The sequence below is a fragment of the Apis dorsata genome, unplaced genomic scaffold, assembly GCF_000469605.1.
Source record: "Apis dorsata unplaced genomic scaffold, Apis dorsata 1.3 scaffold_74, whole genome shotgun sequence".
NCBI classification, from domain to species: domain Eukaryota; kingdom Metazoa; phylum Arthropoda; class Insecta; order Hymenoptera; family Apidae; genus Apis; species Apis dorsata.
In genome coordinates, this window is record NW_006263372.1 from 1,176,158 (window position 1) to 1,189,483 (window position 13,326).

Genomic DNA, 13,326 nt, shown 5'->3' on the forward strand with positions numbered 1-13,326 from the left:
CCGCCGAATTGAGGAAATTGATGAGGGCACCGACCATAGAGGGTTACGCGGCACGCCACTCGAAACTCTCGAAGAGCGTCACGTTTAACAAGTACACGCTGCAGAGCCCACCGTCCGAGCAGATACCGGTTAATTATCCGATTGGGTCTCATTTGTCCGACACCCAAGAGCAGGCCTCACTGCCACCGCCCAATAAACTCAGTTTCCGTCCTTTGGGCAGCGGAGGTATCCTGCAAATGGTATCTCGGCCACGAGAAGAGGAATACCTGGGGGAGTTGGTGTCTGGTATCAAAGAGATCGTTAAGGGTCGTCTGGTGAGTTTTCTTTATCTATTTTTCTTCTTTTTATATATGTATATATGTTTTATTTATATCCTGTATAGTAAGGAAATTATATTATTATCGTGGATACGATATGATATTTTATATATTTAGGTTTAGAATGTTGTAAGGAATTTATTATATGTTATTTGAGAGTTATAAATAAATCTCGAAATTTTTGTATTTTTAGTAATTTTTTTATAATTGATTCTCTGAAAGTGATTCATGAATTATTAACATTCTGTATAAGATTAAAAGGGAAAAAATATATTTTAGTTAAATCATATTATTGATAAATGAAATTGATGTTTATAATAAATATACCAAATTTTTATTTATCATATTTTAAAAAAGGTATAAATAATATATCTATAAAAATTAATTTTTACCATTTTTACCACTACTTAAATATTCATAATCGCATCCTCCTATCTAAATATTAAAAAAACTGAATATTTTTCTTTAAAACTCTATGTTTAATTAATCAGATCAATAAATCTAAGACGATAATTTTTTTAAAATCTTTCAGATTTTCAAGATTTCAAAGTATTTAAGATATAATCTTAAAAATACGCTTGGTAAAGTATTTTTTAAAACGATAAGATTTCTTAACTTCGTAATTTCTCTGTGAAAATTAGCTTCGAAGTTACCGACTTCGATACTGCAAAGTTCTCATGCATCATGTTCGCAAGAACTTTGCACTTCGACCACTTATATTTCGTCTTATTTGCTACTTCTTGTTCCAAGTCACTAATACGTTTACTTGTTACTATATTCTGTTCAAACAACGATAAAACTCCGTTGATTCTGCAAACACTCTGTTACGTCGAACAATTAAATGATATTTGTATCACATGAATCATGTCGAATCGCATAAATTTCTATTTAGAATTTGTTATATTTAACAGTTTACATTATAATTATTTTCCTAATTTATTCTAGGATTATTTTTAATTATTTTTTTTTAATTTTGATTCGTTTTATTAACTATACTTGTGTACAGAAGTGAATTCAAGAGAAAAATTCTTCTAAGGAAAAAGAATCTGGGGGAAATACTGTTGGAAATGATCTCGCAAATACTCAAGAATCCTAGGGAAAAAATTCTAGAGAGAAAAAATTTTAAGGAAAATGCTCACATATCTAAAATATATCGATAGAAACCATGGAAGTGTATTAAATATAAATAAAAAATATAAAATTTTTTTTCACAATTTGATGAACAAATCAAAAAAAAAAAAGAAATTGAGAAGAATTTTTAAATCGATATCAAATTAGTGCCAATTACAAGTTCAAACGAAAAGATGAAAAGAAAAAAAAAAACCAAGAATCTCACGATATATCAAAATTAAATCCTACAAATCCTCCAATATAACAATCCTACTTCCAGGAGGATATCCAGACCAAGTTCGAACGGCAGTTCACCTCGTTGGAGCTAGAGATTCGCAAGCGGGACGAGATAATATCCCAGCTCCAGGCAAGGATATTAGAGCTGGAGCAAAGGGAGTCGCGGAACGCGGACGAGTCCGTAGGCGACAGCACGGAGCACGACGCCTCGTTGGAGGAGGACCTGGACGACGACCGCGAGGACCATCCTTTCATGAGGGACGGTTCCGTGGACACCGTTCTGACCACCCAACCCCAACGCTACAAGCGTTCCTCGCCGTCCACCGAGTCCAGTTCCCAGAACAGGAGATCGTGGGAGGAGCACTCGGAGGAGGAGACGTTGGAGCTCCAAGAGCTGCCCAGCTCGATCGTTCCTCAACCGCTGTGGAAGGACGACGTGGCGATCGACTTCGAGTCGAACAGCGAGAGCAGCAGATCCGAGGACGACGAGTTGGAGGACAGAGCGGCGAGGGACAGCGAGAACGACGGGGACGACGACGAGGAGGCGGAAGTGAGGAGGCAAGGGCGCAACAACTGGGAGGTGGCGATGTTGGCGCAAGAGTTGGAGGCGAGGCGGAGGAGTAGCGAGGACGCGAACCCGGGCTCCTAGCGCATTAACGAGATCCTAGACGTACTGTGTTACCTCACGAGCACGTTGCACACGGAGGGCTGGTGCAACAGCAGGCCTGCCACCGCTGCTCGAAACGCAGCCCTATGCGAGAACGATTGCCCTTACCTACAGTTAGACAGCATGACCAGTTGTAGGGAGACGATGATGTGAGGGATTCGTTCCTTGTATTTTCTTATGATTCGCCAAGAGATTCTGTGGGCCAATCTAATATGAGATCCTCGCGAGATGAGGTTAATACACGCGTAACAACAGTCGGATTTATGCGTGCGTTTAATCGTATCGCGATCGAACTCCCTCTCTGTGTACGTAATATACGAGAGATGAGAAGAGTTTTTGAGAAGAGTGTGAGTAGAGATTTGGGATGTCGTTTAATTCTTAAATACAAGATGTTTGATAGTATTTTTTTTTTCAAGATAAGAAGATTTGAAAAATTTGTATATACGAAAATGTCTATTGAGACTTATTTGTTAAGTTAATTCATTCGAGAGTATAAAAATCGAAGAGGATTTTTGAAAAATACGATCAAAAATGCAATGAAATTTATGTAATATTGACAAAACAACACGTATATTGAACGTGTATATGGAAAGAAATATGTGGGAAATTCTTTATTTTTTTTTTAGAAAAGTTGTCAAAATCGTCATAGAATAGAAAATGCATCTCATGACGCACATATTGCTGCTCTCGAACGTGTTAACAACATGTATTATATAGATGAATCGAGAGGGATATAGAAATAATTCTATTCGCTTCATCTAAATTAAAATTTGTTATAATTAGACTGTGGGTATTTGTGCAAATTAAAATATTTATGAACATAATTATAAAAATTGAAGTACTTTACTTTGAATATTTTTGCATATCATATGCATTCTATAGATTTTTCGTGCATTTAAATGCGTAAAAATCTACAGTCTATTTATAATTTGAAAAATAAGTCTCAATACAGAAAAACATTTCAGTATACTAATTTTTGTGTTTGTTTGATCTCAATTGATTATCCGTTTTACGAATATATCAATACTTTGTATAATTTCTAAATAATTTAATGATATGTAATTTATCTGTATATTTGTTTTCTATTCATTACTATTCTTTAACGAATTTTTGTTCTAAGAACATAAGTATGAATTTTGAATTTCGAAATTTTGTTATAAAATATAAAAATATCATGCATTTAAGGGTTAAACATCGATGTACTTTTGATTTCATTTAGAATCTTGATCAAAGAATGTGAATAGTAATGCTCTTATCTTTTGAGATAAAATTTTCATTTTATTTGGCAATGTCAAACAAGTTATGAAATTATCGAAATTTTAATTTTGTGTTAGACGAGTTTTTAGTTGAGTTAGAGTTGATTGTTTTAAACAAGAACAATAGTTTTACGAGGAATAAAATGAAAATCGGATATAGTCTGTAGCGAATAAAGATACAACTTCGTTTTTCAAAAGTTGAAGTTTATAGCGGTTTGAAATTGTATACTTAGATACTCATATCTGTTACGAAGACTTGATTAAGGATTACGAATTTTAAAATGTTATGTTACGATAGAAACGAAAATAATTGTAAGTGAGGAGTAATTTTAATTTGAAAAATTGATTAATTTTTATCATTTAAACATCAAAAATAGTAAAATGATTCATTGTTGCAAACAATGTATGGTACAAATTAATTTATATTAATTTTTATCTAATTTGCTAATTAAATTTATTTTCTAGTCACTTTTAAATCTATAACTTTCAGCAATTGAAATATATACATATAACATGTACATTCGAGGAGAAAAATAAGTATAAAACGAAATAGAATTTCGTTTATACATGAAAATATTTGCTCGTGGATTCAAAGGCAGCATGTAAAGTGCAATTACATTAATTACTTCTAAGCGTTGATAATATCTGTCTCTCCCTTTCCTCAAATCATTACGATATGATTTATTGGATCTAAACGTGAGTTTCTCTTGTCCACGCGCAAATTATAGATTACAATTTCGACTCGAACGATCCATTAACTTATTTTATCATCAAATAAGCACAATAAGTGGCTAAGTATAAGTATCCTCTTAATTGCAAGAAATATGTAAATCATTGTAAACTTGATATATTGATATATTGATAGTATATTAGGTTGGTGCATGAACGAATGAAATGTTTCTACAATATTGGAATTTAATATGCTATTGACAGAATTGAAAGAAAAAGAAATTTACTATAAATTATTATATTGAATCTGAACAAGATATTCATAAATTATTTTAAACTGTAAAAAACTATAATTCTTATATATATCCAAAAGGATACAATTGATCAATATTTGGATAAAATAAATAAAATTTATTTAAAAAATTTCATATACACCAACCTAGCATTTAATAATATATGTAATGTATATAATTTTTTTTCAAATATCAGAAATTGTCTTTTTCAATTATTAATGTTTCTTTTCTCAATTACTTTTATTTTAAGAAATAGGATTTAAAATTTTTCTTATATCCAAAAATCTTAATAACATTTTTTTATTCTAAATCACAAATTTAAAATTCAAATTTTGATTATAAATGGTATTGTAAATAATCACAGATGCCTGAGAGGATATTATACTTGAAATATCTTGAATTATAAAACGTTAAGCACCTAAATGTGTAATCGTGTATACCAAATGGACGATAACTTATTAAACATTATCATATCGGGTATAGTTCCATTCAAATTCACGCAGAAGAAAAAATTGTTCGAAACTAGATCCATGCGATTATCCTCTTTTCATTGTCTGCCTTAGCGACTATGAACTACGATATATACTTATTACCAATTCTACGTGAAATACGATTTAGATGTTTTATTTTTTTTGTTACAGAGCAATACATACCTCTTGTATCGTTTCATGAGATACTTGTTAAATAACGATTAATAAGATAAATTATAAATCTGTTATTACGGAAGAGATATATCTATTATATATACACATATACAGACAAACACATATATATGTACATATTCATATAATTTTAAGTGGACGATTTTAATTTCACGATATCGAGTTAATTTAAAAAATCTACAAAATTTTTTTTAGATAGAGAGTTATGTGATTTATCTATTCATTTCATGAAGGATTTAAATTTTGCCGCTCATTTTTCCCTCACTTCAGTTTTTTCTCCATTCACATGGTTATTTTCATCATTTATAGAAATACGATATATTATGATCAAGAAAAAAATGAAATGATATTCGATACTACGATGTAACGAATTTGAAAAAAATAACCAATTTCGACGAAGCATGATACACGCATACACATATACACGTATACACGGACACATAGAACATGTATAATTTAATTTAAAAAAAAAAGAAAAAACGACAAAAGTTAATGAGAATTATATGACGTATACTGACCAGACCAAGCTCAATATTTCTAGAGTCTTTACAAGATAAATAAATCTGTTAAGTGACAAATGACTATTAAATTAAGTAAGGAGAGGAAATCTATTAAGAAAACTTATACATACTAGCCTACAATTTATTTATCTATGAATGCGAGGGAAAAAAGCGCGAATGATGAGATATACATATATATAGAAAAAATAGAAAGAGAGAATTATATTATAGTGTGCATGATAGAGAGAGAAAGAGCGAAAGAATAAAAGTTAAAGGAAGGGAGAGAAAGAGAGGGAGCGAGTGCAAGTGAGTGAGAGAGAGCGAGAAAGAGAAGAAAACGAAGAATGCATAAAAGGAAAGAGAACTAGTCTTGGAGAACTATTACGAAAAGCATTTTAGATGCTGATATGTACCTACTACGCGAATGAAAAGAGTATACAATAAAATAAACAAATGTTTTCAAACTTTGTATATTTTTATGCAACCTGATATATAATCATAATAATTTTACAAATTGCACATAATTTATTATATTTACTTTGATAAAAAGTAAAAAGAATTTCATTTTAATATCTTATATAATTGTTATAAATTTATTGTTATAATTATTATAATTTATTTTGAGATAAGTATAATATTAAACAATAAGTATAATATTAAGTAATATTTAACAATATTTTTTTAAATATCGAATATATATTTTTTATTCGACAATGTAAGAATTGTAATTTGAAAAGAATTCAATTTAAATTTTTTATGTTATATTTTTTATGTATATACAATACTTATTTCAAAACTCTTTTTTATGTCATATATACACATAATATATATTACCTTGCTTAAAAATTTAAATCAGCTATATTGTTCAAAATATATTAATAACAGATATAATATTATCACAACAATTTTTATTAACACTATATATTTAAAGATATTTGAAAATAATATCTATATCAATATTATACGATACATTAATTTAAAATTTTATTTCTAAAGTATATTGATACTCACCTCATAGCGATGCTGTTAAATTTTAAATCGTAATTTACAAAAAAAAAACAAAATATAATTAAAAAGCGAAAAAAACTTCTCTTTTATACACTTTATATCATACTTCGTATAAATCATATTTAATATAATATTTTCATATATATTTTAATTTATTTTCAAATTTTTTAATACAAAATGATAAATGTATTTTATTACACAATTCCATATTAATTTCAACTGACATTTTCGATATTCAAATCGAGCGCACTCGAAGTTTTCGATTTATATCGAGTGCAACGTACACCATTCGATTTCGAAGTAGCTACATAACCTTGAAATCATAATAATAACAAAAGCGTCGCGACTGAGTTTTGTTATCAAATATTACGTGTGCTATACCTCGTTCCCGAAAACGAACTGTTTTGTTGTGATGTGGAAAACGTGATTTTATTTATAATTTTTAAAGGATGGGCGACATTAGAGCCGGTCTCGAAGAATTAAAACTTGACGGGGCTCTATTCGCCGATGTTAAATACTACGTCAGCGGCGAAGGTGATCCTAAGGTATGTCATTTCATCGTTTCCCGCGTTTTTCCTTTACCCTTAACATAATGTCATTAATTTCATGATATTGATATTATTATATTATAATTATTGAAAATAGTAATCTATTCACAAATACTCTGAATTAATCGCAATTAATACGAAAGAGGTTATAAAATGGAGTCAAATTTAACAGACTGCATTCCTTGAATATAAAGATGAAAAAATTTCTAAAAAAAATTAAATTGTATAATTTTTTCAATATGAAATAAATTATTATATTAGATTAAATGAATTTTATTATTAATATTTTCCACAGTAATTAAGAAATACATATATTTTTTATCAACAATTTTAATTTAATGATTAAAATTAATTTATAATTTTAAAAAATAGGAAAATAAAAAAAAATATAATTAATGATTTCATTATTTTATGTATTTTTATATTTGTTTTAATTTTTAGGATATAAATTACAATTATATGTTGTTTTAATAGTAAAGCAAAAAAATGTTTTAAGAACAAATATTTTTTTAATTGATTTCAGATTTTAAATTTATTACAAGAAGGAGGTGCAGAAAGATCAAATTATTTTAGTGATTTTGTAACACATTTAATAGCAGGCTATGATGCGTTGGAAAATGATATATCTGCTGCAAAGGATATCTATGAGATACCAGCAGTTACACAAAACTGGATTTTATATTCTGTCAAATGCAATAAACTTCTGCCGTATCCTAATTTAAAATTTTATAATCTATGAAATATTAAAAAATTAATTCATCAAAATATTAGTGTATCTTTTTTAGTTTTTAAGAAAATTAATGATAATTTTTTAAAATAAGATTAAATAAGAAAAATTATTTTCTTATTTATAATTTAATTGCTTCATCCATTCAATATTGATTTATTTCCTTATCAATAATATTATTATAGGCCTCATTATTTTTCACCTGAAGATACACAGTTATTTTCAAATGTTCGAGCATGTATATCTCAAGTAAGCCGTGCAGATAGTAAAAGTCTTTGGGCAATGATTACACTTCAAGGTGGTAAATGTCAATTACGTTTAGATCGATATTGTACTCATTTAATTACTGGAAAGGCTGCTGGACTAAAATATGAAACTGCAATGAGACATCCTATTCAAATTGTAACTCCAGATTGGATAACAGAATGTTGTAAAAAAGGAGCTATTATAAGTGAAGTAGAATATCATCCAAGACTTTTAATATATCCAAATAGTTCTACAGCCATGATTACTGGTTTTATGGATGAAGATACTGAAAACAATACTACTCAAGAAGAACAAGATAGAACTAAAGCTATGTTGGAACAACTCAAACAACGCATGCCTTGGAATCAACCAAGTCCACCAGTATCTTCCAATACTTCACATAATATAAATACAGCTAATGTAACTGTAACAACAATATCTTACACAACAAATGGTCAAAGTAATGTTAATACACAACAACATCATTCACGACCAATTCCTGCTACAAGTTTATCTAATACTTCCACAATTGCATCTTCTGTTTCTGACCAAAATGTTACACAAACTAATTGGTTACCACAAGCTTCTCAACAAAATAATGTTGTTCAAATAAAATCTGTACCATCGCAAATACAGCAACCAGAACTATCCCCACAGCAACAGCAGCAACAACAACAAATGAATATGCAACATACATTATTACAACAGCAGCAAATAAATCAACAACAGCAACAATTATCTCAACAACTTACACATCAACAATATACCCAACAGCAAATATTGAATCAACAACAATCGCCACAATTAACATCTCAACAACAACAATTAATAGGAACACAACAGCAGTCGCTTGCGCAACCACAAATGATGCCACAACAGCAACAACAGCAAATTAATTCTCAACTACCTCAACATCAGATGTCATCATCTCAGCAATTATTAACCCAACAACAGAAACAGTTAAATCAGCATCAAATTCTTTCACAACAACAAATGAATCAACAACAACATTTATCACAGCAGCAACAAATTACTTCTCAACAACAATTAGTCCAACAGCAACAAGTACAATTGACACCTCAACAACAACAACAAATAGTTTTGCAGCAACAACAGCAACAAATTTCTACTCAACAACAACAAATTGGAACACCACAGCATCAGTTAAATCAACAACAAACTCCGCCACAACAACTTACATCTGAACAACGACAACTTATACTTTTGCAACAACAACAACAACAACAAAAAATTCAACAAATTTCTCAACAATTACAACAATCTGCACCACAAGGTTCACAACAATTTGTTATAAGGGATGGTCAATTACAGCAACAACCTCAAAATCAACAATTAATGGGTCCTAATCAACAAGGTTTTATTGTTCAAAGAGATTCTCAATGGCAACAGCAACAATATCACTTACAACTGCAAAGACAACAGCAACAACAAATTGGTCCACAAAGACCAAGTGGACAATGGGCTCAACAACCACCACAACCACCAAGACAATTAATTCAATTGGATGCTCAAACTCATCAACAGTTACAACAAATGGATCCACAACAAAGAGCTCAATTTATTCAAAAAATCCAGAAACAAAGAAATTTACTATTACAGAGGCAAATGCAAAATCGTCAAGCTCAACAAGGTGCGCACATTGCCGTCATAAGAAGTCCAGGAAAGCCAGTTCAACCTGGTGGTTTGCAGTGGATTCAGCAACCGCGTCCTCAAATGATAGGACCTCAAATTGCTCAAACTCCTGGTCAAAAACCAGTTCATTCAGGAGTTCAACCACCTGCTTTAACGCCGATTAATTCTTCTAATCAAGTGATCGTGCAAGCCGGTCAAAATGTGCAAGGTCCACAAGCTGGTCAACCTGGTCAAACCTTTCAGCAAGGTCAACCTTTGACACCTCAACATATAGCACAATTACACATGCAAAAGCAGCAACAAATGGCAAGGCTGCAACAACTGCAGCATCTACAACAGCAGCAACAACAACAACAACAACAACAACAACAAGGAGCACAACAGGAGCCTTCTTTGACTTCGTTATCGAATAACGCTCAAATACCACCGGACCAACAATTGGTCGTTAATGCAAAAACGAAAACTGCCCTGGCGAACATGTTGACGAACAGATTGCAAGGTAGTGCTGCTGAAGGTAGTGCAGCTGGTCAACTCAGATTAATGACCGCTCAACACAGACCACCGCCACCGCCGTCTCAGGATCCACAACTCCTAGCGGCATACCAGCGGAGAACCGTTGGGAACATCACAAATGGAGCGCCGCCCGGCGCACCGATAAAGATGCAATACGCTCCGGTGATGCCTCAAGCGAAAGCTCAGTTCTATGGTCACAATCCAAATCTGAAACGTATGGTCTTTCAGTTTTTCAAAAAAAAATCTCGATTAAGACTGTATGATTCATTATTATATGATTTATATTTCTGCTTGGAAGGAATTTTTGAATAAATTTTAATTTGCAATATAATTATTTAATATATCTAGTATTCCAAATTCTATATATAAATATCTAATAAATATTTAATCTATTTTCTTATATAACCAAGTAATTTAAAGTCTCATATATTGAAAATCTTTCAAGCGTAAATATATGTATTTTTTTTTTTCATTCATTTCATTTATTCATTACAATGGCAATGAAACAAAGCCAGAAATAGAAGGATATAATAAATAAACAATCTCTCTTCATCTTTCTCTTTCTTTTGAAAATAATCAATTGCTATTTGTTTCCAGTGCCACCAGATCTATTTTTGCTAGGTTGTATCTTTGTTATCGTCGAATATGACGTCCAACGTCCAAACGATGTTTCTGTTTGGAAACAAGTGATCGAGAGACACGGAGGAGAGGTAGAACCACAATATTGCACTCGAGCCACGCACGTACTTGCAATCACCCAAAAACATCCAACAGTGGTGCAAGCGCTACGCGAAGGGAAACGTTGTGTCAGTGCCCATTGGCTATCGGATGTTGTCACTAAACAACAGGTACTACCGCCTTGGCACGCGTTGCATTTTCCAACGCCATTCAGCTTGACAGAACTTCCATGCGCCAAACAAATTGTATCGTTGTCTGGATTTGAAGGAGAGGAGCGCGCGAAAGTGAAGTATATGCTAGAAGCATTGGGAGCTAAAGTTACCAATTATTTTACCAGGCATAATACTCTTCTCGTTTGCAGAAGGTATAAATTAATTGATCTCAATTTTTAAATTTTAACTCTATATTATTAATTAGTATCTTAAAATATTTATAGATAAGATATGAATTTAACAGACAAGAATAACAGGATTTTGCCTAGATCATATTTATTTTATATTATATTTTGTTTCTTCAAGATATATAATATAGATTGCAAAAAAATTTATAAAAAATATATTCATTGGAGAGATAGATTTTACTTTTTCATTTATTATTTATAATCTATAATATTTTTATGTGATGCAACGATTAATAACATTTATATATTTATTCAATTAATACTTTAAAATATCTATCTGGAAACAACGTTAAATAAATTAATATATATAAATAATATATATAATAAGTAAATATATGTATATTATAAATTTTTTTTATATATGTTTTATATATATATATATTGAATTTTACTTTTGTTCTCTAAAAATAAAAAAAAGTAAAATAAATAAACTTTGTTTTGTAATATGCATGATGATCAATTAATCGCTATCAATAATTTTTAATGTTTTAAAAAAAAAACATTTCAGACCTGACGGTCAAAAATATAAGAAAGCTCGAGAATGGCAAACTGGAGTAGTGAATGCTCAATGGTTGACAGATTTATTATGTGGCCAAATGAACGCACTTCATCAAACTGAAAATCCGAAATATCAACAATACAGCTTGAGCAATCCTTTTAGATTGGATTATTCGCTAGTGCCTCATTTAATGGGTATCGTGAATTTGATTAATTATATTTTTTTCCAACAAGAAAATCATAACATATTTATTCCATCAGTTTCTTTAAATTTAATATTCTGGATGGCGTTAAAATAGCATTTCTTTCAGCTGCATGGAAGATGCCAATAAACATTACTCAGGAATCGTATGATAAAGTAAAACAGGTTGGTCAGGGTCCAAATTCGATAAGAAAGTATAAGAAGCCGCGATTAGATGGTCCATTATTGAATAAAGACCCACATTTGTTGGGCTTGGATGAACCAATAGTTGTTAGTAATCCCGATCCTCCACCTCCGGATAAACAACCGAGAATATTATTCTCTGGTATAAATCCTAGGAAACATGCAAAGGTAATATATAAAAGCATTTAATATTATATAATTCGCAAATATTTTATTAATGTATGTATATTTTATTAATATTGTTGATATTCATTTAACAGAGAATTCGAGAATTAGGTGGTGCATTGGCAGCTAGTTGGCGAGACGCGACTCATCTTGTGATGTCAGCACCAATAAGAACTGTAAAATTGTTATGTTGCTTATCACGTTGTAAATATATTGTCACGTTACAGTGGTTACTCGATTGTTCTGCGAGGAACACATTTTTAGATGAAAATGGATATATTCTTGGGGATTCAGAATTTGAAAAAAATTTTAATTGTAATATTGAAAAAGCTCTAGCAAGCCCTAACAGGGGAACAGTACTTAAGGTAATATTAAGTCAGTATTTTGCAAAAATTAAAAATTCATGATGAACAATATTAATTTTTATATTTTAATAATTTTCTTTGTCGAATAGGGTAAAATATTTTATGTTACACCAAGTGTAATACCATCTCCGTCGGCTATCGCAGAAATAATTGAAAGTGCAGGTGGAACGATGGAAAAAGCACGAAGATCTTTGATACAGATCCAAGAAATGAATAGTAATAAATTAACTTATATCATCGTCACTCATGAAAACGATCTTCATCTTCTTACCGATGTTTTACGTGCAAATATAAGTAAGTGATTTTTCACAATTTATTTTTCCTAATTTTTTAGGATAATATTAAAGAAAATGTATAAAAATGTATTAGGGAAACGTGAACAAATTTCGTATTCCTGTTTGTTTATGTTTTTTTATTTTTTTTTTTTTT

The 13,326-nt window shown here is 30.6% G+C and overlaps 2 protein-coding genes across 2 annotated transcripts in view; both read left to right on the plus strand.

Moving 5' to 3' along the window:
* Positions 1-2,669, plus strand: part of LOC102674556 — a 51,700-nt gene extending 49,031 nt beyond the window's left edge. Inside the window, exons 10-11 of the mRNA XM_031508138.1 lie at positions 1-314; positions 1,708-2,669. The exon at positions 1-314 is cut by the window's left edge and continues 26 nt beyond it. Coding sequence (XP_031363998.1) covers positions 1-314; positions 1,708-2,313 — 920 coding nt within the window. The 3' untranslated portion in view covers positions 2,314-2,669. The remainder of the gene's footprint in view (positions 315-1,707) is intronic.
* A 4,322-nt stretch (positions 2,670-6,991) lies between these two features.
* Positions 6,992-13,248, plus strand: LOC102674249 (PAX-interacting protein 1). The gene is made up of 8 exons (XM_006610490.2): positions 6,992-7,264; positions 7,791-7,975; positions 8,180-10,620; positions 11,004-11,448; positions 11,993-12,177; positions 12,294-12,535; positions 12,628-12,897; positions 12,987-13,248. Exons 1-8 carry the CDS (start codon positions 7,169-7,171, stop codon positions 13,197-13,199), a joined length of 4,077 nt encoding a protein of 1,358 aa, XP_006610553.1. The 5' UTR covers positions 6,992-7,168; the 3' UTR covers positions 13,200-13,248.
* The last annotated feature ends 78 nt before the right edge of the window (positions 13,249-13,326 follow it).

What these genes read in the sequence shown, in the direction of transcription:
- LOC102674249 (XM_006610490.2), top strand. Translation starts at nt 7,169, where the DNA reads ATGGGCGACATTAGAGCCGGTCTCGAAGAATTAAAACTTGACGGGGCT. An exon ending in ATCCTAGGAAACATGCAAAG is followed by an intron (nt 12,536 to 12,627) that starts GTAATATATAAA and finishes TTCATTTAACAG; the next exon opens with AGAATTCGAGAATTAGGTGG. An exon ending in ACAGGGGAACAGTACTTAAG is followed by an intron (nt 12,898 to 12,986) that starts GTAATATTAAGT and finishes TTTGTCGAATAG; the next exon opens with GGTAAAATATTTTATGTTAC.